The sequence below is a fragment of the Coenobita brevimanus genome, chromosome 84 (genome assembly GCF_032717465.1).
Source record: "Coenobita brevimanus isolate Jiangsu-jjx chromosome 84, ASM3271746v2, whole genome shotgun sequence".
Classification (NCBI taxonomy): Eukaryota; Metazoa; Arthropoda; class Malacostraca; order Decapoda; family Coenobitidae; genus Coenobita; species Coenobita brevimanus.
The window spans coordinates 15,127,956-15,155,182 of NC_137037.1; the positions used below are offsets into that span (position 1 = coordinate 15,127,956).

Below are 27,227 nucleotides of genomic sequence, written 5' to 3' on the forward strand. Positions count from 1 at the left end.
TGCAGCCCCTTGTTCACTCTCACATAAATGTCCCTGCACACTTGCACAGGTTGGTGCCGGAGTCTGCACGGTGGTTACTGAGCAAAAGTCGGGTGGATGACACGGTCAAGATTATAAAGAAGGCCGCTCGTATCAACAGGCGATCACTTTCACCAGATGTAATCAAAGAGTTTGAGGTGAGGCAGCATAATCTGCACACTCGTCGACAAAAGTTCATCTGATATTGCACGTCTTCAGCTTACCACTTTCCTCTACCCTCTATTAATCGTACGCCTGATACTTCATCTCATCTGCTTTTCATTCCTTTGCCACCTAGTAATATGTGCGTGTGTGTGTGTGTGTGTGTGTGTGTGTGTGTGTGTGTGTGTGTGTGTGTGTGAGAGAGAGCGAGAGAGAGAGAGAGAGAGAGAGAGAGAGAGAGAGAGAGAGAGTTGACATCTTTCTGGCCATATACTGTATTAAGGTAGTTGAGTGAAAGACATATCCTAACTGGGAAGCAGGTAGAGTGAAAGAATGGGCCATATTGTACTATAAGTGGGTCTGGAGATTTCTTAAGACTGCTTATTTAGAGATCTATTCTCCACTTTGCACCTCAAACTCCTATTGTACGATACTGATGCCGCCTGTGTTAATATTAGACAGATATACGTTAGCATAATAAAAAAGTAAGGTATGACATGAAAAATTAATTGCTAAGAAAGAAGTGATGCGAAGTTGCCACTTAAAATATGGGATAGAAGCTGAACTTTTGTCCCTGAGTCGAGGCTATATTGTGTGATATGGCTGACACTAGAGGTTATTATATCTAGGGGTGAGGCGAGTGAATTCTGTGGAATAAAACAACAGTTATTTCTAAGGCATCTCACGAAGATAGAGTGTGCATGATTTTTCTGTAGCATACCTGCCTGCACTGTGTAATGCGGGTTGCCTTAAAAACCGAGGATTTGGCGTCTTGGAAACTTCATTTCTAATGACACGGACCATTTTCTTACAGGAATTTGGGTGGGAACAAGCCAAGAGACAGCAAAGCCAGGCTTCAGCCCTCGACCTTCTGAAAACTCCTGTGCTAAGACTCCGATTCCTCGTCCTCTGCCTCATGTGGTGAGCAGGTTAAATGGTAGCTAAGAAGCTAAAATATAAAAGATGTTGAAAAATATTTGGAGGACAGAAAGGCAACGAGTAAAGTACCGGAACAGATGCTAGACTGGACAGAATCATTGAACTAGAGGGAGTTGACATTCTAATTCGTGGTGTGCTTGAGGAATGCTTGGCGTCTCTTTCTTAGTGGTTTATTCTTTACACAACTCCTTACCCTGCATTACAGACAGCGTTTGCACCTACAGCAGTGCGTGAAGCATTACATGGGACAGGGATTCTTCTTTGACAGAAAGTGATGTTACTCGGCCCTGTGGATCAGTAGCCTTTCAGAACCCATTTAACACGATTTCTAAATGTAGGGCTGCCAACCCATGTCAGGCACGTGCAAGCCAGTCGATACAGTACATACATAATATGACGTAAGCTATGCCGATAATAAAACAACATTAATAAAAAGGGGAACTCAAAGAAAGCACCATTCTCAACCACCAGTTGGCCTAGGTTGGCTTTGCCTTGTGACCTTGACCTTCTTCCGATTGCTCACGAACAAGAATTACTGTCCTTTTCTTTCCAACCCCTTAATCTGTCCACCAAGTTTAGTCCAGATCAGAGCAAAACAAACTGAGCTCCTCTTGTCCAATGATCTTGGCATTTGACCCTTTCCTGTGATCATATCTGACAGATTCTTCTCGAAGCTGAATCGCTTTAACCTTGTTTTACCGTGATCCCTTCCTCAGAGTTTGTTCTTTATCGGATAAAAATCATGTAAGTTGCCCTTGTCATATGCCCTTAACTTTTGACTTATTGGTTTCAAAACCAGTGGGTAACCCTCTGGACTGGTTTGGTTCAAATAAAATTAAACCTGTATTATTTTTTTATTTCACACACAGATACATAGGTCGAAATTTACCTTACCCAGCGATCTTGACCTTTGACTGATCGTTACCAAAATCCAATAGCTTCGTCCTTGCCACATCCTGAAGCCGTCCATCAAGATTTGTCGGAATCCTATATAAACTGTTTAAAATTACCTTGCTAGATTAAGATTTGGCCTACCCCTGTGACTTTGTCCTGCGGCTTATTGTTGCCCAAAACGATAGGCCAGCCTTTTGCTGACCCTCAATTCTCGTACCAAGTTTGGCTAAACTCGGATAAAAACTTAATTTCATTTACACACACACACACACAAGGAGGCAGTCAAAGGAGGCAGACGTGCGACATCGGCGCTCCGTACTGAACCAACACGGCCAGTGGCATTACCTAAATTAGTATCTTTGTATGAGTCAAGCTCTGTACCAGGTTAGACTAAATGATTTTTCATTATTAAAAGAAAAAAAAATAAGAAGGTTAAACAAGACTTGTTCAAACAGAAAAGAGAACCAAGATGAAAGAATTCGCTCAGTCAGCTGAGGTTTGTTTACAGCAGCACGGGGAATGTAAGTACATACTCTGTACTTTTAGTATTGCAAAATGGATACATACTTTAGTAAAGCAAATTTGGAAAAGAAAAGGGATAAAGATAGAAAGCAAAATGATGATTTCTACCAAGAACTGGTTGAAGTGGAGACTCACAACAGACTGGTTGAATGTGTACACAAACTAGAAATGGCTTTCAAAAATGAAATTGATGAAATAAAGAAGCAGATGCACTTGCAAAAGGAAGAAATAGAAAAACTAGGAAGGGAGGCCAACAAGAAAGACACAACCATCAGTGAACTAACAGTGGAACTGAGTACACTTAGGAAGAAAATGAGTGAAATGGCAAGTACAGTAGTCAATCACGAGAGTGTTATGGAAGAGTTCAAAAATGACACAGAGACAATTAGGCAAGTAAGCAGTCTGATAGACCAAAGCAGTGATATTGAGGAGAAGATAACACAGGTGAATGAAGCTGTGCAAAGCTACAAAAATGATGTGGAAACCATGTATGCTGAAATGGTGAAAGTAAAGAAAGACTTAGAAACAAGGGTGGAGGAAAAAAGCATTAAAAAGGAAGTGAAAAGAATAATCAAAAACAATCCAAAGTTAGTCAGAGATTCAGTAGATATAAACAAATCTATAGTAATCACTGGTATATAAAAGGAAGAAGTAAAAAACAAGATCACAAGAGACAAAAAGGAGATGGCAAATGTAATGAGCTTACTGAAAGAAGTATCAGAGGAATTCTGTAGTAAAGATATAGAGGAACACAAAAGGTTAGGGAAATACTAGAAAAGCAAGACAAGACCTCTAAAGATGGCTTGCCAGAGTGTAAACACTGTGGAGGAGATACTAAAAAATGCAAAGAATCTTATGGAAAAAGAGGAGTTCAAAAAAGTATGGATAAAAAGATGCCTAACACAAGAGGAACTAGAATTACTGAAAGAGAAGAGGGAGGAAGCAAAAACAAAAAAATGAGGGAAGATCAGAAGAGGAGAAGAAGAATTTTTTTTACAAAGCAATAGGATTGCAGGTACGAAAGTGGTACACAAACAGGATGGAATAAAAAGGAGGAAGATAGTAAAACCATGTCATGACAAGTATATAAACAAGATGATAAAGTTGATGTACTCAAATGTGGATGGAATGGTATCTAAATTACTAGAGATGAATGATTATGTCAGAGAAAATGAACCACAAATAATATGCCTAACTGAAACAAAATTAACACCAAGGATATCCAATGACATACTAAACTTAGAGGAATACAATATATGGAGAAGAGACAGAAATTTAAAAAAAGGAGGAGGAATTATAATACAGTATTAACTAAGAAAAACCTAAAAGTCAATTAAATAAACTAGATATACCATCACAAGTAGAACTGATTGCAGTAGAGATCAACACATCTGAAGGGAAGGTAATTGTAGCCAATTTGTACATGCCACTCAGATCAAACACATGGGAAAGAGACGAATATGAGGACCTAGCAGAGAGTACAATTCAGAGTTTAAGATCATTACTACATAAAATGGAAGAGAAATCGGAAAGAATTATACTAACTGGAGATTTTAATACAAATATAAATTGGAATACTCTAGATATAATTAGCCAAGAAAGCTGTTCGGACCAAAAGCTCCTGGATCTCGTGCAAGAGTTTTTCCTAACGCAACATGTGAGGGAAATCACCAGAAAAAGAGGACTCGATGTACCTTCAGTGCTAGATCTAATATTTACTAGGCAAGAAAATGATATTGACAGTTTAATATATCACCCTCCACTTGGCAAAAGCGATCATGCAGTACTAAATTTCAACTTCAGGATAGCATATGACATAGTTAACAGCAATGAAAGTTACAAAAAGAGCCTAAACTATAAAAAGGGAAATTATCAAGACCTAAAGAAGTATTTCTTAGAAGCTGATTAGGAAAATGAGCTTAGAGGACAAGATTTAGATGCTGTATATAAAAAATTCTGTGAATTTTATTAAATAGGAGTCCAGAAGTACATCCCACAGCACAAAGAAGCAGATAAGAAAATACAGAAATGGTTCAATACAGAATGTAAAAAATCAAAAGAAAGAAGAGATTTGTTGTGGAATAGATACAGAAGACACAATAGTGAAAGGGCATATAATAATTACAAACAGGCAAGAAACGACTATACAAGAATAAGGAGGGAAGCCCAAAACACAGTTTGAGGAGGATATAATAAATAAAAGTAGTGATCAACCAGAGCTGTTTTACAGCTATATCAGAAGCAAAACCAAAGTAAAAGATATAATACAATCCATTACGGACGAGGGAATCACTTATACACAAGAGAAAGATATTTGTGAAGCACTAAATAAGAATTTCCAATTAGTTTTTACAGAAGAAAAAAATTTTGAGAGAGACTATGTGGAACATGCATGTCCACACATACTACCAGATATACAAATAGCAGAAAAAGTAATACAGGAGGAGTTAAGTAAATTAGACAGAGGAAAAGCAAGTGGTCCTGATGAAATTTCATGTTGGGTACTATGAGAATGTGCAAAGGAGTTAAGTAAACCATTATTTTTAATTTTCAAGAAATCCTTGAGTCAAGGTAAACTACCTGATATTTGGAAGAAAGCAAATATTGTCCCCTTATTCAAGAAAGGAAATAGACAAAATCCACTCAACTACCGACCAGTATCACTGACCAGTGTTGTAAGCAAGGTATTAGAAAAGATTATAAGAAAAGCTTGGGTAAATCATCTAGAAGAACACAGTATGATAACAGAAAGACAGTTTGGTTTCAGAAAAGGAAAGTCATGTGTAACTAATCAGTTGAGCTACTATGACAGAATAACAAACACAATACAGGAAAGAGAAGGATGGGTGGACAGTATCTATTTAGATTTCAAGAAAGCTTTTGACACAGTACCACACCAAAGACTTTTATGGAAACTGTACCATCAAGGAGGAATTCGAGGCAAACTGTTTTGTTGGATGCAAGATTTTCTCATAAAATGAGAAATGAGAACAGTACTAAGAGGAAACTACTCATCATGGAAAGAAGTGACTAGTGGAGTACCACAGGGTTCAGTGCTGGCACCAATCATGTTTTTAGTGTATATAAATGATATAAACAGTAACACTGGAAATGAGAGCTATCTGAATATGTTTGCAGATGATGCAAAAATACAAAGGAGAATTACTAACACAGACTCTTGTAAAGAGCTACAAGAAGATTTAAATAAACTTCATGAATGGAGTAATACATGGCAAATGGAATTCAATGTGGACAAGTGTCATGTAATCAAGTTTGGTAAAAGTGGAGAAAGACCTGATTGGGATTATAAGTTAGGAAATAAAACCCTATACACATCAGAAAGAGAGAAGGACCTAGGTGTGATTATCAATAACAGACTATCTCCGGCTGACCACATCAGCGAGAAGGTACGGAACATGTATACACTGCTTGCAAATATGAGAATAGCATTCACATACATAAATGAAGACATGCTAAGAAGGATAATAACATCATTCATTAGACCAACCCTGGAATATGCACCAGTAGTCTGGAGTCCTCATCTCAAAAAACACATAGACAAGATTGATAAAGTTCAACTACAAGATGGATACCAAGCTTAAGGGACCCAAGCTACGAAGAAAGACTAAATAAACTGAATCTACCAACACTACAGGAGAGAAGGAAAAGAGGTGACATGATAATGCTATATAAGTGCATATCAGGGAAGGAGAAAATAGACATAAATGATTACATACCATATGGAGAAGCATCAGCAAGAGGACACTGCAAAAAACTGCATAAGAAGAGAGGTGATAAAGACGTAAGGAAATTCAGTTTCCCAAACAGAGCAATTGATCAATGGAATGCACTACCGAATGAAATAGTGTGTGCCAAAACAATTCACAAATTTAAGGATATGTACGATAAATATGGTTTAAGACACGGGACAGTACGAGCTTAACTCATTCCTGTAAAGATACAATTAGGTAAGAACAAGTAGGTAAGAACACACACACACAACGTCAAAGAATCAAAATTTAACACTTTTTCGCTTTGCGAGCTTGGGTATAATATATCCATGCATGAGAATATTAAAGTGTACTGTGCAAAAAATGTCATTGATGAAGAAGTACTACGAAGCCTTCTAGGCCACCGAGGAATCGGCTTCATAAATTTACTGAATGACGAGGAAAAATGCTGAAAACAGAATGGAAGGGCTTAACATATATAACAAAGAATCTTGGTGTCAGTACTGATAATCTTGAAAACTCCCACTGTCACCTTCATGTCTTTTTTTTTCATATTCGTGTTTGAAGGTTAGCTCATCCATATCGCCGAGATCCCACTGCATGAGTCTGACCGATAGCCTGATTTACTATAATTATATAATTTGGTGGTAGGTGGTGGGGCCATCATCCATTCATTTGATGTAGCGATGCCTCCTTCTCACTTCATCATTACTTTTTTTTTCTTCCTAGTCTCATTCTAGTTCCCTCATTCTTTCTGTCACTTTTTAATACTCATTTTTTCCACTTCAGGTAGCTGTACACTGACTGACAAGCCTAATGCTTTCCAGTAACCTAGGAAACCTTTTACAGTGCAGGTTGGTAGCCATATAGCCAAAAAATGGATTGATATGGAGTCTACTATGGTGCCCCTGATAAGATGATAGAGACTCCAATGCGGTATCCATCTGGGAGTCAAATTTCCACACTCTTCCCCACACACCTCGATGTGCCGAGGCAGTCTGCCACAAGGGAATGTTGTTCACTGCATGGGATTGCTCCTAAAGGCGGTGGATGCTTGCCTGAGGTTTATGGGTCTGCTTGGCTAGACATATGGAAGGGACTTAACTGATATAATCAAGGGGGGGCTTTTGTAGGGTGAACGGATTAGTTTATGTCGGAGTGTCCTTCTTACTTTCATCAAATTATTTAATTTTAGCATCATAGAAAGCTCTCTCTCTCTCTCTCTCTCTTGCAGTGTCACTCAGTAGACCCTATAAAAAGACATGGGAACTTCATTTTGGGTCCATTTGAATTTCGGCATCGCGTCAACAAATGCCAAACATCGCTAGAATAAAAAACAACTACACTTGACCCTCAATTTGGCTGACCCCTATTTCCCGGATTTTGGATTTCCTGGACAAAATACTGAAAATACTGAAACTTACATTTCAAACTACCCTTCGCAGTGATGTCTTCCATTCCCCGGTCAGTGTCCAGATCTTCCGCTAGGTGGTCATGTTCGCGCCAGACATTTGTTTACTGTTGTTTCGTGCTGTAAAGTGGCCTTACATCTGAGCATTATCTGAGCAGTTTATAATTCCAGGATGGCACCACCAACCCCTAGGAAAGTGATCAAGCACACACAGAAGCCTGTGCATCTCTCAGTGTCCTAAAAACTTGAGTTCATAAGGAGACTTGAGGCTAGGAAGATAATCGCTATGGAGTGCGAGGAGTATGGTGTAAAAAAAACAGACTGTATCTGACATTACCCCCTGGGGGTAGGGGGGTTTCAAGAATACACCCCCAGTATCCCTGCTTGTCGTACCAGGTGACTAAAAGGGTTGGTGGTGGGTTAGTGCCCCACCCCGTAAAAAGAACTAACTAAACAAGCGAATAAAGCGCCTCAGAACAGGACGGACCATATGTTGACGACTAAGGAACGGACAAAGGACATTCTGAGGGTGGGAACGTGGAATGTGAGAGGAGTGAATGATGAAGTGAAAGAGAGAGAGATTGTTCAGATGCTTGAGGATGCAAGAGTGGATATATGTGGATTGACTGAAACAAAATAGAAAGGTGAAAGGGTGAGACAGTGGGAATATGGTTTAGGTATATGTGCGGGAGTCAATGAAAATGAGGGCAAGAGAGGGAGTAGGCTATGTCTGATGATAAGCAAGAAGTGGAAGGAGAATATAAGAGAGTATGGAACAGTGGGTGCAAGGATTGTATGGGTGAGGATGAAAGTAGGTATACAAGCGTAGGCGATTGTATGTGTGTATGCTCCAACAGAGGACAGAGTGGCAAGAGTGAAAAATGAGTTTTGGGCGAGAATAGAAGCATGTATGAACAAATTTGAGAGGAGCGAGAGAGTGCTTTTGATTGGAGATATGAATGGCAAAGTTGAGAATGTATGATTGGATGGAGTGGTTGGTCAGTGGGGTGTGCCAGTTGAAGTAGGTGGGAATGGTAGTGCGTTGGTGGACATCTGTGCTGGTAAGGGGTTGGCAATAGCCAACACCTACTTTCGGCATAAGATAATCCACTGGTATACATGGAGAGTAATGAGAAGGATGGATGGTGAACTTGTTGAACGAAAGGCAATGATAGACTATGTGTGTGTGAATGAGCGAATGAGAAGACAAGTGTTGGATGCAAGAGTGTGGAGAGGGTGGGGGAATGGAGTCTCGGACCATCACTTAGAGATGGCCAAGGTAAAGCTGCAAAGAAAATGGATGAGGAGACGAAGGGGAAGACAGGAGGAAACAGCTCCTGTGAGAAGAGTGGAGAATTTGCAAGATAGTGAGAGAATGACAGAGTATAAGAGCATAGTGGAAGAAAGATTGGGAAGGTATGAGCTAGAGCAGATGGAAGGGGTGGAAGACGTATGTAAGATATTCACGGAAGAGATAGCCGCAGCGTGTGAGGTGGTTTGTGGAGTGAGGAGGAGATGCAAGGGTGTGCAAGGGACAGAATGGTGGAATGATGAGGTTAAACGAGTTGTAGAACAAAAGAAGAAGGCATAGAGTGAATGGTTAGCAAGTAGAGGTAGGGGAGAAGATGAGAGAGAGAAGAGAGAGGTATATGTGAGTAGGAGAAGAAAGGTGAAGAGACTGGTGAAGGAGAGTAAGAAGAAAGTGGATGAAGAGTTTGGGAGGAATCTGAGTGTGAAATGGAGGGAGAGTAAGAAATTGTTTTGGAAAGAGATAAAGAAAGTATGGCAGTGTGAAAGGGGAAATAGTAGGGGAGTGAAAGATAGGAATAATAGATTGTTAGTGGAGAAGAGAGAGAAATTGAGGAGATGGAAGGAGCACTTTGAAGATTTGTTGAATTTAGAGAGTGACAGCAGTGCGAGTATAAGTGGTTGGGGAATGGCTGGAAGAAGAAGAGATGAGAGGAGGGTAGAAGAGATCAGTAGAGCAGAAGTAGTGGAAGCAATGAAGAAGATCAAGTTGGCAAAGGCCCCAGGAATTGATGGAGTGTGTGGTGAAATGCTGAGCTATGGGGGTGGGATTGTTGTGGAGTGGATATGGAAGTTGTGTAGATTGGCTTGGGAAGAGGGAAGGGTTCCAGAGGACTGGAAATCAGGTATAATTGTTTCTTTATACAAAGGAAAGGGGGAGAGAGAATTATGTGGTAACCATTGAGGTATTTGCCTTCTTAGTGTGACTGGTAAAATATATGATAAAATACTCATTGGTAGCGTTAAGCATATGACAGAGGAGCTAGTTGGAGAAGAGCAAGGGGGATTTAGGAAGGGGAAAGGGTGTGTAGATCAGATATTTGTTCTAAGATGTTTAGTGAAGTATCTAGAGAAGGGAAAGAAAGTGTATGCTGCCTTCATGGACTTGAAGAAAGCTTATGACAGAATAGATAGGCAAGGTATGTGGAAGGTATGAAGAATATATGGAGTGGAGGGGAAATTGCTGAGTACTGTGAAGAGTATGTACGAAGGAGCTAGGGCTACGGTGCGAGTGGATGGTGAGCTGAGTGAGTTCTTTGATCTCAATGTGGTACTGAAACAGGGTTGTGTGATTTCTCCATGGCTGTTTAATATATACATGGGTGGGGTTGTAAAGGAAGTGCAAGGTAGGGGAGTGGATGTGGGGGTGGCTCTGATGAATGAGGGTGAGATTTGGAAGATTCCGGTGTTGCTGTTTGCTGATGATACAATATTGTTGAGTGAATATGAATGGGAGTTGCAAGGTTTGGTGAATGAATTTGGGACAGTGTGTAGGAGGAGGAAGCTGAAAGTTAAAGTAAACAAAAGTAAAGTTATGGTGTTTGAGAGGAATGAAGTCACAGAATGTACAGTAAGGTTGGATGGTGAGGATATGGAGAATGTGAGTGCATTCAAGTACTTGGGTAGTGTGATGAGTAAGGATGGAACTTTGGGGGATAAAGTGCATGAAAGGGTACAGCAGGGAAGGAAGGTTGTTGGTTCACTGAAAACAGTGATGAGGAATAGGGAGGTGATTATTGAAATTAAGAAGTCACTGCATGACAGTATTGTGATCCCTACCCTGACGTATGGAAGCGAGGCGTGGACCCTGCAAGAGTGGAACAAGTCAAGAGTGAGAGCAGTAGAAATGAGTTACTTGAGAGGAGCATGTTGAGTGACATGGAGGGACAGGTTGACGAATGATGAAGTAAAGGAACGTTGTGGGGTGGATTTGGATATGGCTGAGAAGATTTGGAGAAATACACTGAGGTGGTTTGGACATGTGGAGAGAATGGAGAATGAAAGATTGACTATGAGGGTGTATGTAGGTGAGGTGGAGGGAGGGAGAGGGAGGGGTAGACCGAGGATGAGGGGAGGGATGGAGTTGAGAGGTATATGAGGGAGGGGGGAGTGAGTTGGGGGGAGGATAGTCAAATGGTGGGTGACTGAGCGACTTGGAGGCGTTTTGTCTGCGGTCACCTTTTGCGGGATTAGGGCGTCGGGCTATAGATAGATAGATAGATCTGACATTAAAAATGCGAAAGAAAAGCTGCAGAGTTACACTGTGATGTTTTCTGTGTCTGATGCAAAGAGGATTGGATCAGGCAGGAAACATATGAAAAATTTTAAGTGTGCTGAGTTAGATGCTGTTGTGTACAAGTATGTTCAGGAGAGGGCTTGTGGTGTCTCAGTGAAAGGTGTGACGCTGGCTGCCAGTGCTGCAAAGCTTCCTACACACATGGGTATTGCTGATTTTAAGGCAAGTGATGGATGGCTGTGGCATTTTAGGAAACGCCACGGAATCCATAGAGTGAAAATGTCAGGCGAGACAGTCAGTGCTAATGATGACTGTTGAACCGTTTAGGTTGAAGTTAGATGAGCTTATTAAGCGTGAGCATTTATCATTGAGTCAAATTTACAATGTGGATGAGACTGGGGTTATGTGGAGGTCTTTGTCTAATAATACCCAGGCAAGGAAGGACGAGCATGAGGAGCCAGGTAAAAAGATTAATAAAGAGCGGTTACCATTGATGTTTGGTGATAATGCATCAGATATATAGGCTCAAACTGGCTATTGTGGGGAAGTCTGCGAAACTCAGGGCTCTCAAGGACTGTATGAACAAGCTTCCTGTCCATTATTACAGCGTGGTTCACCAGCTGCATTTGTGAAGACTGGTTCCATCATCACCTGGAGCCTGAAATTAGGAACCACCAGGAAAAGGTGCTGAAAATCCCACCTGCAGAAGTGAAGGCATTAGTGCTAATGGACAATGCCCCCACCCACCCCACCCAGGATGTTTTGCAGAGTGCTGACAGGATGATAAAATGCATGTTTTTAACCCCAAACACCACCTCACTGATCTAACCCATGGATCAAGGCATAATTAGTTTATTGAAGCAGAGGTACCGGAGAAAATATCTTGACAAAGTGCTGGTTGTGTTGTAGTCTGAGGCTGACAGGGAAGATGATGCAAGAGGGAAAAGAACCCTGGAGAATATTAAAGCATACAACATACACTCCGCCATCCACAACTTGACTGAGGTCTGGGGTGACGTTAAGCATTCCACGCTTACCAACGCATGGAAAAAACTCCTGAAGGACGAAGATTATGACTGTGATTTTGAGGAGTTCGAGGCATCAGTCTTCCATGCACTTCTCCACATGGGTTGGGAAAATGCAGTTATGTTAGATGACATTCATGAGTGGATAGAAGAAAATGAAGCTGCAGAGAGGTATTAAATATTGTCCGAGGAGCAGATAGTGGCAGCAGTGACTGGGGAGCAGCACAGCAACAGTGAGGACAATGACGTCGAGCAGCCAACAACCGTTAAGACGTCTGTGATCAGGGAACATGCAGATACACTACATCAGTTTGTGGCAAAGAGAAACAAAAAGGACATCCAGGAGCATTACGACCAGCTCCGCCTTCTCCGTGCAAAAATTATTGTGATGCAACACCAGGCTGGCCGCCAGTCTAAGATTGGTAGTTTTTTTAAGACCACGCAGTGCCCATCCACATTCTCCTGAACCAGGCCCCAGTGGAATGAGCCAGTCTGCCAACGCCAAGCCACCACCTCTTGAACCAAGCAGCTCACCTGCAGCTCAACACGACTCCAGTGGTGCTACAGATTCACCTATGGATGTTGTGTTTGACCTCGAATAGTTTAAGCTATTAGGGGAACCATTATACGGTCGCGGCATACACCTACATCCTCTACAATACAGTACAGTAAGTACATACAGTACAGTATGTTAAATATATATTTTTTCCTTTTATGTAGTCATATGTTCTTATTATACTAAACCATGTTTTGTATGTAACTTATGTTGATACATGTAATACTGAGTGCTGGACAAAGTGTGGTAAAAGTTTGGGGCAGGTACTGAATATTGGTGATTGCCGGACCGAGTATGGCAAACTTAGGGGAATGGGCCATAGCCCACGGACTTTTGCAATTCCCAGACTTTTGTGACTCCCGGACTGGCCTTCCCCCCTTTTACTCCGCCAAATTGAAGGTCGAGTGTACATTTATCTAAATCATTTACATTTCATGGTCGTGCTTATTCTCTTGAATCTGCCCTTACTAATTACAAAACATATGCATAGGCTATATGGTGTGTTGGTATCGTGATCTATCGAAATGGAATGTGTTATGCCACGTGCTCAGAGATCAACTTCTTGCTCTCTGAGTATGTGGATCTCATATTGGGTTCTTTTCAAGACCGGGTCCAGAGCATGCAAGCAAAGGAGCAGGGCTTAAAAACACAAGCTAACCAGTCTTACACGTATATTACTCACAAAGAATACAGTGACTTGACGCAGTACAATGTGATAGATTATACACACTATAGGACGTATAAGGATCTGATTCTGAGACTAGTGGGCTAATAAGATAATTGCAGGTGGCGACCAGGTGTGGGAGGTGTCTCGTCAGGTGTGTGCTCTCTGAAGAGGGATGGGACCACTATTGTACTCCGGATCGTCAGGTGAGGGCTGCTGGGTGGTGTAGAGGGAGGCCTTTCACTGGAGGGCGTCTGTTGGTGTGTCGGGCCTCGGGGCTGGGGGCCGAACAGGTCGAGTAGGCGCGGCCTTGTGCCTGCCCTTGGTGGAAGATGGTTTACTGGCTTGTCTAGGGAGGTCTTAGTCGGGAGTTCTGGAGGCGTCCCTCTGTGACTGGTGTCTGTGGTCTCACCTTTGTCGAGAGTTCGATAAGGGCTGCCTGTGGTCTCTCCTCCTTCAGGAGTCCGACAGTGACTGGTGACTTAGGGGCGCTGGTTGTAGTGAGTGTACCCCAGGACTCACCATAGGGCCACTCCAGACCTCTTCCAGCAATTCCTCTGCTGGGGAGCCTGCTCTGCCTCTTGTAGTGTGGATGGAGTGAGAGGGGCATCCAGCTCGGCCTCTGGAGGAGTAACGCAAGCAAGGGGCATGACCCGCTCATCCTCTGGATGAGTGAGGCTAGCAAGGGTCGTGACCCTTTGTAGGTGTCGAGGGTTCAGCAGATGAGGTCCACACAGTGGGCAGGGCCTCCCTGGCAGGCACAGTGGGCACCGCTGTGGTTCTGCTAAGGCCTGCGATTGCAGATGGGAGGAGCATGGTGGGTGGCCTCTCCCCGGCGAGCATGTTGGGCATTGCCGTGGTTCTGCTAAGCCCTGGGACTGCAGGCAAGAGAAGCATGGTGGGCGTCCTCTCCCCGGCGAGCATGGTGGGCATCGCTGCGGTCCTACCCCGGGCAGGGGCTGCAGGTGAGGGAAGCACGGTGGGCGTTCCCTCCCCGACATGCATGGTGGGCATCGTCACAGTCCTGCTGGTAGCTGTAGGTGAAAGGAGTACAGTGGGTGTCCTTTCCCTGATGAGCATGGTGGACATTGTTGCAGGCCTGCAGGAGGCAGTAGGTGAAAAGAGCACGGTGGGTGTCCCTTACCCGATGAGCACGGTGGGCGTCATCGTGGTCCTACTTAGGGGCAGTAGGTGTATGGAGCACAGTGGGTGTCGTAGTGGTCCTACTTGGGGAGTCTGCTGGCACACAGATCCTGCCCCAATTCTGGTGAGCACTGTTCCAAGTAGAGGGTAATGTGGCAGGGTGACGTACCTCTCGTGGATTCCATTGAGGGGAAGAGGGGTGCATGGTGGTTGGGAACATATGCTTGTCTTGTCTTGGCTGCTCATTCTCACGCCTCTATGTGGTCTTGCCTTGGTACATCTCGTATTTCACCACTGTCATGGCTGAAGAAGTCATGTCCTTATGACTGGGGGTGGTACACATTAGAGGTAACGGTCTGGTAGGCTGGCGTGAGGTGTTGAAGGAGTAACATCCAGTGTTGAGTGGGTATATTTGGCTCCTGGTGGAGTTGGTACACTATCTTGAGTGTGGAGGTGTGTGTGGTCTTCCGCAGGAGATGAAGAAGTTATGGTGTCCCTCGGAAGCGTTGTTTGTTTCCCTGGAGAGGGATCCAGAGTACATGCTTGATCTTCATTTCTGGAGGTGCAGTGTGTAGTGACTGGCCGGTGACTCGACTCAGTGCTGGAGATGGGTGAGGTAACCTGAGTTTTATGAGGTTGCGTGGGTGGAGAAGTACGGGACTGACACTCCTTAATTGTCATGGTTGGTCTGACCACTGGAATTTTACTTCCCACCTGATGCATTTTGGGGTTTGTGGAGGAGGTGTTTGGTGTGGGGGAGCTGAAGGTGGCTTCTCTGGGTGGTGTTGGAACTGATTGAGGTGGGAGTGAGGGTGTTGGTGCATATCGTGCTGTTGGGGGAGAGAAACGGCCGGATCTGGTAGTGGTGGTCGTGAGGACAGGTGTAGGCAGCAAGGAGCTCGGGTCACAAGGTGAGGTGGCCAGGTGTGAGTGGGGGGTTCTTGGGCTGGGTGGTGGTGTCTTTGTGTTTGGTTGTGGCTGTGTGGTGGTGGTTGGTGGTTGTGATCTGGAAGGTGAGGTCACAGGGGGTGTGTGGGGGGTCTGTGGGGAGGATGTGGAGTTGGCGTGGGGTATGGAGGAGGGCATGAGTGTGGAATGAGGAGTGAGTGAGAGTAAGGAGTGTGTAGGTGTGAGATGGCCAGATCTAGGAGTGATGGTCGTAAGGTCAGGTGTAGGCAGCGAGGAGCTCTGGTCACGAGGTGAGGTGGTCAGGGGTGGGTGGGGGTTCCTTGGCTGGATGGCAGCATCTTTGTGTTTGGTGGTGGCAGTGTGGCGATGGTTGTTGACCTGGGAGGTGAGGTCACCGGAGGTTTGTGGGGGGTCTGTGGGAAGGATGTGGAGTTGGTGGGGGGTATGGTGGGGAACGTGAGTGTGGATTGAGGAGTGATTGAGGGCGAGGAGTTTGTGCGTGTGAGGTAGCACGCATATAAATTAGTCATGTTGATGGGGGAGGTGCATGGTGGTGTGGCTTGCTTGGTGGGAGAGTGAGTGCAGCGTGGTTGAGAGGCAGTGGGTGAGGTGGATGGTGAGAGGTGGAAGAGACGCAAGTGGTGATTCCGGTATGTGTGTGGAGTATTGTGATATTGGATGGTGACCTGGTAGGGGTTGGGAACGTTGATGATTGTGTAGGGTCCTGAGAATCAGGGTGTTACTTTGTTAAGGATGGGTAGCTGGACCACCATAACTGAGTCGCCAGGCTTGTAGAGATTGATAGGGGTGATGTCAGGCTGAAAGTCTTGTTGGTTTTGTAGGTGATGCAGTCAGTGCCTGAGGTGGCAAAAAGGGTCAGACGTGGGGTATGTGGAGAGGGGCTGTGGTGCTGTCGGAACGGTAAGAAAAAGGGAGTTTCTCCGAACACTCGTTCATGAGGAGTAATGCCATCTTCTCTGGGACAGGTGTCCATCCCCCCACTGCACAGTTTTTACATGGGCTGGCCAGTCTTTGTTATGTGTTTCTTCTATTCTGGATCGTACCTGGTTGAGGAGGGTACAGTGACATCTTTCGCATATCCTGTTTCCCTGTGTCCAGTATGGGAAAGAGTGAGAGAGCTTGTACCTGAAGATGATGGCGAGTTCTTTCCATATTTTGCTGATAAACTCCGGGGTGTTCTCAGAGTGAAGGGCCTGGCGGACGAGGGCATCGGCCACGGCAATGGCGTGGTGCTCCTTGGCCGGGCAAGCAATCAGGAAATTCGAATAGGTATCCACAAAAATTATGATGTGCTTGTAGCCTGCTTTAGGAGGGAGAGGCCCGACTATGTCTATGGATGAAAGTTGCCACGGATTGGAGCAGTGATGTTTCCTGAAGGGCTTGGCGTCCGTGTCACATCTTTTCCTAGCACACAAGTGCGGCAGGCTTGTGTGACTTGCTTGGCCAAGTTGGAGGGGCCAGGTGCCCAGTACATATCATTAAATATTTGCAGGAGTTTCTTGGTCCCTAGATGAATGCCGTTGTCTGAGTGTAAGTGAGTCATCGTTTGATTGAGCACTATATGTCCAGTATGGGTGAATAAGTGGTTGTCCTGTTGATGTACCTTAGAGAATATGTGTGAAGGTATCCAGTCGGGGTGATCTTTCCTTTGCCATTTTTGTAGAAGGCTGGTGGCGGTACTGATGGCATTGATGGGCAGCCAGGACAAGGCATTGGCGTTTGTATGTAATTTGCCAGGCCGATCCGCTATATTGAATTCAAATTCTTTGAGGGTTTGTCTCCACCTGACTAACTGTGCGTTGTGGGTCTGAGACTGGCATAGCCACTGCAAAGATTGTTGATCTGTTGTTATGGTGATGTGAGTGCCTGCCAGATAGTCTCGAAAGTGGTCCAAGGCCCAGATGATTCCTAGGCATTCTCATTTGGTGGTGGCATAGTTCTTCTCTACCTGATTGAGAGTATGACTGGTGCAGGCGATGATGTGTTCTCGTCCTTCCTGGACATGGGCAACGATGGCGCCGATTGCTACTAGGGATACATCAGTATACAGGCGAATGTAGGATGTGGTCAGGAAATGCGACGATTGGGGTGGTGGTGAGCTTGGTCTTGAGGGTGTGAAAACCATTGATGCAATCATCTGTCCAGGTGAAAGGTTTACCCTTTTATAGTCATGTCATTGAGGGGTTTTGTGATGTTAGCAAACCCCTTTATGAAGCGTCGGTAGTAGGACGTGAGCCTGATAAAGGCACGGACTTCGTGGACATTTCATGGTAGGGGGAGGTCTGCAATAGCACAAAGTTTTTATGGATCAGGTGCTATGCCTTCCTTGGAGATGATATGTCCTAGGAAGGAGACGGACCGTTCAGCCAAGACGCATTTCAGTGGCTTGAGCTTATGCCCTGCCTGTTGGATGCGAATGAGGACTTGTTTAAGGTGCTGGAGGTGGTTGGCCCACGTTTGGCTGAAGATGATAACATCCTTTAGGTATGCCAGGCAGATTTCCCAGGTGAGGCCACTGAGAACTGACTCCATCAATCAGGAGAATGTTGCAGGGGCATTGCAGAGTCCAAAGGGGGGGACGTTGAATTCGTAATCCTTTCTGTTGCTGGTTGAGAAAGCCGTTTTCCCTCTGTACTCCATGTGTACAGGGACCTGCCGGTATCCCGATTGGAGATCCAAGGTGGAGAACAAGAATGCTCCGTACAAGGAGTCAAGGGAGTCATTTATCTTGGGTAAGGGGGTGGTATCCTGTGTGTTCACGTCATTAAGGTGTTGGTAATCCACATAGAAGCACATGGTGCTGTCTTTCTTCTTTAATAACAAAACTGGAGAGGACCAGGGGCTGGTGGATGGGGATATAACACCAGCATCGAGCATTCCCTGGACCTGTCAGTCTTCCTCAGCCAGCTAATTAGGGTTTTTCCTCCAAGATGGTTGGCGAATCAGTGGGCCTATGATGTGGATTTCATGTGTCAGGTACGTGGTTTGGCCGATATCTGCAGGTCCTGATGAGAACAGGTCCTGAAAGTCCACGAGGAGGTGTTGGAAGCTGTTGGATTGGTGTGGTGTCAGGTGTTCAGGTAGAGGCGGAAGGGTGGCAGGGGAGGGGGGTTGCGCATGGTTCGGCTTCTTCCATCTCTCTGACCACTAATCCTTTAGGGAGGGTGAGAGGGGTGGTGGAAATGTTGGCGATGTGTACCATCCCGAAGTGGGGGGGCAGGAAGGTGGGAGACAGTAGATAGGAGATGGTTCTAGAAGGCAGGTTAGGGGAGAATAAGATAGAGGTTCCAGCAGGCCTGGTAAGGTGGAGCCAGGCCTCACGCTGAGGAGAGATAGTAAGGGAGGAGGTGATGGTAACAGGGAAAGTGGTATATGGAGGAGTGGGAAGGTTAGGAATAGAGGAGGATAAGGTAGAAGACATAGTGGGAGGAGAGTGAGATGAGGGAGAGGATGTGGGAGTGCACGTGCAGTGTGACTAGGGGGCTTGGGTCTGGATACTTCTGGAAGTGGAGACATCGTTTGTGGCAGTCGATGTTGGTGCGTAGTTTTTGCAGGAGGTCCAGCCCTAGGTAGCCATCATAAGCATGACAGACTGAGTCAAAAAGTATGAACTGATGTCTGGCTGATACTTTCTGGTGAGTGTCAGCTCGCAAGGCCTGAGTTTCCCCATGGATAGTCAGGGGGCCATCTCCAACATCTACGAGATGAGCTAAAGTGGGGAGAAGCAGACCAAAAGCCAAGGCATGATGGGAGTAAAAATGGTGGTAGAGGCAGGATCTCGCTGCTTGTGTGTCAACCAGTAGCCTCGCTTTCACTCCATTCAGTCTTATCTTATCAAAGCCTGGGGGTGATATTTTTGGGAGGTGGTCCCCACCACTGTAGGGAGGTGTAGGGGTGGTCCAAAAAAATACAGTTGTTGTGGGGCGTCTTCTCCGTCTGGCCCTACTTCACCGGGGTCAAAGTACTCAGCGGAGGGTGCTTGTCTTTGCCACCATTATCATCTATAGAGGAGACCTTGTGGTGCCCTTGGATAGCTGTTTTTCATCAGGCAGCCTTAAGCTGTTCTTGTATGTCATGAATGGGGCACCGATGATTAAATGCTGAAAACTCCAACGGATTTATGGAGACCAGGTTGGAATTTCCCTTAGGAGCAGGGCACTTTTTTGTAGGGAGAGCCCTGGGCATACTGGTTGATGGTGAAACGGTGCGGATGGGGGGTGTCTGTGATTCTGGTTATTGTCCTTTATGCGTCAGGAGTCTGCTCACTGCGCCGATGTGTTGTGAGGTGATGTGGGCGGCGAGAAGATGTCTGACTATTTGAATATCTCAGTCAAGGCCACCCGTTGGGTCATAGATTGTGAAATGTTGTCTCTTACAGTGCTGGGAAGGATCCTTAACAGTGTTGAAATTATGTTGTTCCCGGGTGGCTGAGTCGGCCTCTGGGTAAGTGGCGGTGCCTAGTCACCTAGCCTGGATGAGTGTTGTCCAAGTTGCCATTGTTAGTGAGGGCGACAAGATGGGACAAAGCTACCACTTTCCCCAGTGTGATTGCTTGTGTCACAATTCGTGTAAATTGTGCCCATGTCAACTCGGGGACGATCTTCGTGGTGATAAGCGAGACTGTCTTTCCCAGGTGGAGTAGTGTTACAGCAATCTGTTCTTTCTCGTGTTCAAATCCAATATCCAATAGTGGTTTAATCATACACATGTATGTGTTTATATCGCACTGTTCAGGGTCAAATTTTGGTCATTGTACGTGTGGTTTGGCTGCCATTTTGTCAAATTTTCCCTTTTCGTTCCTAGTTGCACTCTCTCCTGACCAGATCTAGAACCACCACTGCCTCCAGCTCTCTGAGTATGTGGGTCTCATATTGGGTTCTTTCCAAGACCGGGTCCAGAGCATGCAACCAAAGGAAGAGGGCTTGAAAACTCAGGCTAACCAGTCTTACACAAATATTACTCACAAAGAATAGTGACTTGACACAATACAATGTGATAGATTATACACACCATAGGAAGTATAAGGATCTGAGTTTGAGACTTGAGGGCTAATACGATAACTGCAGGTGGCACCCAGGTGTGGGAGGTGTCTCTTCAGGTGTGTGCTCTCTGAAGGGGTGCGGGACCACTATTGTACTCTGAATTATCGGGTGAAGGCTGCTGGGTGGTGTAGAGGGAGGCCTTTCACTGGAGAGGCCTCCATCGGTGTGTCAGCCGTCGGGGCTGAGGGCTGAACAGATCAAGTAGGCTCGCTGCCTTGTGCCTCCCCTTGGTGGAGGATGGTTCGCCGGCTTGTTTAGGGAGGTCTCGGCTGGGAGTTCTGGGGGCTTCCCTCTGTGACTGGTGTCTGCGGTCTTGCCTTTGTCGGGAGTCTGACAGGAGCTGCCTGCAGTCTCTCCTCCTTCAGGAGTCCGACAGTGACTGGTGACTTAGGGGTGCTGGTTGTAGTGAGTGTACCCCCTGACTCACTGTAGGGCCACTCCATACCTCTTCCAGCAATGACTCCACTGGGGAGCCTGCTCAGCCCCCTGTGGTGCGGGGGGCATGAGAGAGGTGGCCAGCTCAGCCTCTGGAGGAGTGAGACAAGCAAGAGTCGTGACCCTCTGTAGGTGCTGAGGGTTCAGTAGATGAAGTCTGCACAGTGGGCAGGGCCTCCCTGGAGAGCACGGTGGGTGTCACCGCGGTTCTGATAAGCCTTGGTACCGCAGACAAGAGAAGCACAGTGGGCGCCCTCACCCCGGCGAGCACTGTGGGCGTCACTGCGGTTCTGCTAAGCCCTGGTACCGCAGATGAGAGAAGCACAGTGGGCGTCCTCACCCCGGCGAGCATGGTGGGTGTCGCTACAGTCCTGCTCTGGGGAGGGGCTGCAGATGAGGGAAGACGGTGGGCATCCTTTCCCCAATGAGCACGGTGGACGTTGTCGCATTCTTACTTCGGGGCAGCAGGTGAAAGGAGCACAGCGGGTGTCCTTTCCCCAACGAGCATGGTGGGAGTTGTTGCGGCCTTACTTAGGGAGTCTGCTGGCACACAGATCCTGCCCCGATTCTGGTGAGCGCTGGTCCAGGTAGAGGGTAATGCGGCAGGGCGATGTACCTCTCGTGGATTCTGTTGAGGGGAAGAGGGGCGCGTGGTGGTTGGGGACGCATTCCTGTCTTGTCCTCGTCGCTCGTTCTCTTCTCGCGCCTTTATTTAGTCTCCCCTTGGTACAGACGTCGGAATAAGTTCGTTTCCTTTTCCGTGGACTAAAGTGTTTGTAACACAGCTCGATGGAGAGGTATCCCCTCCTCCTCCCTTCCTCATAGTCCCACACTCCCACCCAACCCCCCCCACTTTTCTCTCCGACCCCTTAACCTCACCCGGTACCCTCCATACTCTCGCTCACAGCCAGCTAGGGGTTTCTGTACTCTCAAATTTTGTGCAGTCCGAACAACTAATAACGGAATAGTACAGTATATATATATATATATATATATATATATATATATCATAAACCAAGTTAGGACAAGGTTTACTACACTGTGTGTGTGTGTGTGTGTGTGTGTGTGTGTGTGTGTGTGTGTGTGTGAGAGAGAGAGAGAGAGAGAGAGAGAGAGAGAGAGAGAGAGAGATGAGATTTAAAAGACAGGGAGCGACAGGCGGAGAGGGAGAGCGAGTGGAAAAATGAGAAATGAGAGGGCAGTTACGGATAAAATAAAAAGGGGCGAGGCAAGGAGAGAACAACGAGAGTTACAAAGAGACAAAGAGTGAGAAGAGAGAGTGAGAGGTGAAATGAGATACAAGCAGTGTGAAAGGGAAAGAGTAAAGGGAGGTGTGAATCGAAAGGCCGGGAGACAGGGAAGTAGAGACAAAAAGGGAGACAGCTGAGAGAAAACGGGAACGGAGCAAACACAGAAATAGGGATAACAAAAGGAGAAAGTGGGAAAGACAGCTACAGAACGGAAAACAGAGAACGAAAATGAGAAAAATTAGAAAAAGAGGCACAGTAACAGGGAGGAGGATGAAAGTGTGTTATTCTGGCAAGGACGCAGGGAAAGAACTAAGCAGGATAAGAAGAAAGCATTAAGGCTGAGTAGAACGAATGACATTCAAGTGAAAAGGGAGGGAGAGAAACAGAGAAATTAGAGAAATTTGCGGAGAAAAAGTAGAGATAACGGGTGGGAAAAAAATAGTTTAATTTTTAGGGCAAGAAAGAGGAGGGGGATGTTAAGAAGGGAAGACAAGGGGAGGGAGAGGGAGGGAGGAAGGGAGGGAAAGACAGTGGGAAGAGTGGAATGAAAGAAGAGATTTCGGGTGACAGGGAGATACGGAGAGCGGAGAGAGAAAATTGAGCATGCAGTTATTACTGGGGAAAGAAAATTGTGAAGAAAATGGATTTAGTACAAGAATAGAAACACGGAGAGAGTAATGGAGGAAAAAAGGTAACACATGTGATAGATGACGAAAGAAAGACAAAGTTGTGACACAGGGAGGAAGAATGAAGAGTGAGGTAAGGAGAGAGTGACAGAGGGGGAGAGAGATGAAGGAAAGGAAAGAGAGAGGGAGGAAGGTAGGGACTGAGCAGATACCTATAAAGAAGGGGGAAGGAGGGAAAAGGAAACTGGGGATGGGACAAAGGACCCAGAGAGAGAGAGGGGGGGGAGGGACAGTACACAGGCAGGCACAGACAGATAGGTCGACAAATATTCAGAAAGTGTGTGTGTGTGTGTGTGTGTGTGTGCCTGCTTCCATCCCTGTGTCACTTCTGTACGTGTGTGTGTGTGTGTGTGTGTGTGTGTGCCTGCTTCCATCCCTGTGTCACTTCTGTACCATTGTTCCATTTTTTCACCTGAGTGTTTTCCTCTTCTCTGCCTCAGTTTCTCCTCTCACTCTCTTTTTTAATCAGTATTTCTCCTGATTGTTCATACCATTTCAAGTCTCTCTCTCTCTCTCTCTCTCTCTCTCTCTCTCTCTCTCTCTCTCTCTCTCTCTCTCTCTCTCTCTCTCTCTCTCTCTCTGGGAATAAAGAGATTGTTCTCACAGTTTATGTCTCCTTAATACGGCCACTTCCTGAGTTGCTGTGGAATTTTGGTCGCTTGAAAAAGACACACGTCGACTTAAAAAGAGTTCAGGAGACTAAGATATTGGGTTCGCCTGAGGGCTGTGGGACTTTTTTAGTAGAAACTCGTAGACTACAAGGTCAGCTCATTAAAGTGTTTAAAATATGAATGAGTTTCACAATCATTACATACAAAGTTGCTTACTCTTAACACGGACTCGGCACACAACCATTGTTGGAAGCTGTGAATGAAATACCAGCAAAATTACGTGAAAACTTTTTCACGTGCAAAAGCTGCTCCACATGGAACTGACTCAACATGCACGTTGTTAACAGTGCAATAGAAAAGTTTAAGGGATTCATCGGCAGGATCTTACACTAGAATAAATGTGAATTGGATATGCATTCCCAGGCAAACAAGAAGTAATTCCATAGTATGGCCTGCATTGTCATTAAGATCCTAACTTTTCCTTGTAACTCCTCTCTCTCTCTCTCTCTCTCTCTCTCTCTCTCTCTCTCTCTCTCTCTCTCTCTCTCTCTCTCTCTCTCTCTCTTTCTGTGTGTGTGTGTGTGTGTGTGTGTGTGTGTGTGTGTGTGTGTGTGTGTGTGTGTGTGTGTGTGTGTGTGTGTGTGTGTGTTATACTATCGCAACATTTAATCACAGCAGATTCTCTCTGTCTCTGTCTTTGTCTGTCTGTCTGTCTGTCTGTCTCTCTCTCTCTCTCTCTCTCTCTCTCTCTCTCTCTCTCTCTCTCTGTTCTACTATCACAACATTTAATCACAGCAGATTCTGTGTGTGTGTGTGTGTGTGTGTGTGTGTGTGTGTGTGTGTGTGTGTGTGTGTGTGTGTGTGTTGTCCACACATGCACACGTCAGGTGCATGTGCACGTATTGTCCTAGTGCTGGGAGTTAGAATTGAGGTAATTTTATAATGCACAGGCCTATCGTTTTTGTCTATGTACCTGTGTGACTATGTATAGGTTATGTATCTACTTACGGTGCGGGGAGAGAGAGAGAGAGAGAGAGAGAGAGAGAGAGAGAGGTTATTTTATAATGAATACGCCTATTTGTCCATCTACCTATGTATGTCACTATGTATATGTATCTACTTAGGATATGTGTGTGTGTGTGTGTGTGTGTATACCATATATATATATATATATATATATATATATATATATATATATATATATATAAATATATATATATATATATATATATCATCAGCCGTTTGAGTATCCACTGCAGGACCGGCCTATCGTGACCGAAGTCGGGACGATACAGCCAATGTATCTCTACCAAGTGGCTTAGGCTGTATGGTAGAGATTGTATGTAGGGTGAGAAGTGCTTGTAAATGTAATTGTAGTGTTGGGGTGGCTTTGGATGTGTGTGTGTAGTCTGTGAACCAAGTGTAATTGGCCCACGCAAGCCGACTGGGTGCAAGCATAATTTACAGTAAGCGACACTGGTTTAACCACAACACCCCTTGTGTCCGCCAATGCAGTACGTGGGCGGGTGAACACTCCCAAAATTTAATACCCTGCGGGGGCGCGAACCCTGGTTCACCAGTGTATGAAATGCACACTCTGCCACTGAGATCTCATATATATATATATATATATATATATATATATATATATATATATATATATATATATATATATATATATATATATATATATATATATATATATATATATATATATATATATATATATATATATATATATATATATATATATATATATATATATATATATATGGTATACACACACACACACACATATCCTAAGTAGATACATATACATAGTGACATACATAGGTAGATGGACAAAAACGATAGGCGTATTCATTATAAAATTACCTCTCTCTCTCTCTCTCTCTCTCTCTCTCTCTCTCTCTCTCTCTCTCTCTCTCTCTCTCCGCACCGTAAGTAGATACATAACCTATACATAGTTACACAGGTACATAGACAAAAACGATAGGCCTGTGCATTATAAAATTACCTCAATTCTAACTCCCAGCACTAGGACAATACTTGCACATGCACCTGACGTGTGCATGTGTGGACAACAGACACACACACACACACACACAGGCTTGCAAACATATATATATATATATATATATATATATATATATATATATATATATATATATATATATATATATGCACATATACATGTACACAGATATACATATATATGCATATATACATATATGCATTCATATACAGTATACTCAGTCATACACACATATACACATACATATTTATAAATACCAAAATGTCCCATCATTGTCCTAGTGCCAGGGCATTACAGTGAATTGAAGTCGGGGTGAAGGGTGAGAATGTCTTCAAGTACATCAAGATGTGTGATGAAGTAGGTACACAAAGCAGAGAACAGGAGTCCAAGGAGTCTGAAGGGGACAATAACTGGGCAGTTAACTATATGATGGGATAATGCCTCATCCACAGGATTGTGACAGAGTTTATATGGCGTGTGGGTGGTCGGTCATCCGGTGATTTCACCTGGGAAGCGATACCTCAGGCGAATGCGTTTGACGGCCACATCACAGTGGCGGTAGAGGGTGGGGTGCTTGCCATAGGTGTGTCTGATGCCATGGTAAGTGTCATAGTGCCGGATGGTGACACTAGTGGGACATGCAGCATCGGTACACAGGGCTAGGTCCTCCCTGGACTCCTGGAGAAGGACTCTCCAGACAACTGTCGTAAACACAGGGAGGCTGATGGCAGCTAGGGGTAGGTTACAGCCAGCTGGAGCCAGGCAATCTGCCTGGTTGACCAACATGAGCTAGGATCCAAATAAAAGAAACCTGGAGACACAGAGCACGAGCCTGATGGAGGCGGGAGTAGAGGGAGGCAAAGAGAGGGGAGCGGCACTGGGAGAGTTTACAAAGTAACGCAAGTGCAGCTTGGGAATCGCCGATGATGAGACCTGGTAGGAAGTCAAGGGCAGAATGTACAGCAGATAGTTCACACTGAGTACTGCTAGCCCAGTTGGGAAGGTAGTGGGAGGTGGAGAAGCTGGGGGAAGCAGAGTTAGTAAAGGCAATGCAAGCAGCTCGCGCCCAGCCATTAGCGAGGATAGAACCGTCAGTGTAGACGTGAATAGGATGGAAAGGGTAGGTGCATGCTACGGAGTTAAGGATTTCAGTGATGGAGAGCTGTGAGGGGATTGGTAAACGGTGAGAAGCATTGTCAAAAGGTGTGTAGTGCACAGCAGGAGTCGTACGTGTCCAGGTAGGGGGCAAAGGGTCAGTAAGGATGGGAGTGACAAGATCAGCACGGATAATGGCTGGATCACGGCCAGAAAGCTGGAGAGGACAGTTGAGTGCCGAACGAATTATTTTTAGCCTGGATGCCAGGCCTAGCATGTGTGTATGCTGGATCCAGTCTAGTTAAGTGGAATCTGAGAATGTCAACCAGTTAGGAGGAAAAGGATGAAGCAGGAGACAGAAATTTGGTCAGACACTGTATGGCAAAGCAGACTCCAAGCATATGAATGCGTTCGGTGATGGGACACAGATTGAGTTCGTGGAGCATGTTGACTACTCTGGCAGACCTGGGGCAGTGAAGAATGAGATGCATCGCCCAATTTTGTACCACTTCAAGTGGTCAGAGCTGTGCTGGG

General features: G+C 45.1%; 1 protein-coding gene across 1 annotated transcript in view; it reads left to right on the plus strand.

Annotated features, from left to right (window-relative positions):
* Window positions 1-27,227, plus strand: part of LOC145410008 (organic cation transporter protein-like) — a 139,763-nt gene that overhangs the window by 59,298 nt on the left and 53,238 nt on the right. The window contains exons 6-7 of the mRNA XM_080280218.1: window positions 50-176; window positions 995-1,101. Of these exons, the coding sequence (XP_080136344.1) occupies window positions 50-176; window positions 995-1,101 (234 nt within the window). The remainder of the gene's footprint in view (window positions 1-49; window positions 177-994; window positions 1,102-27,227) is intronic.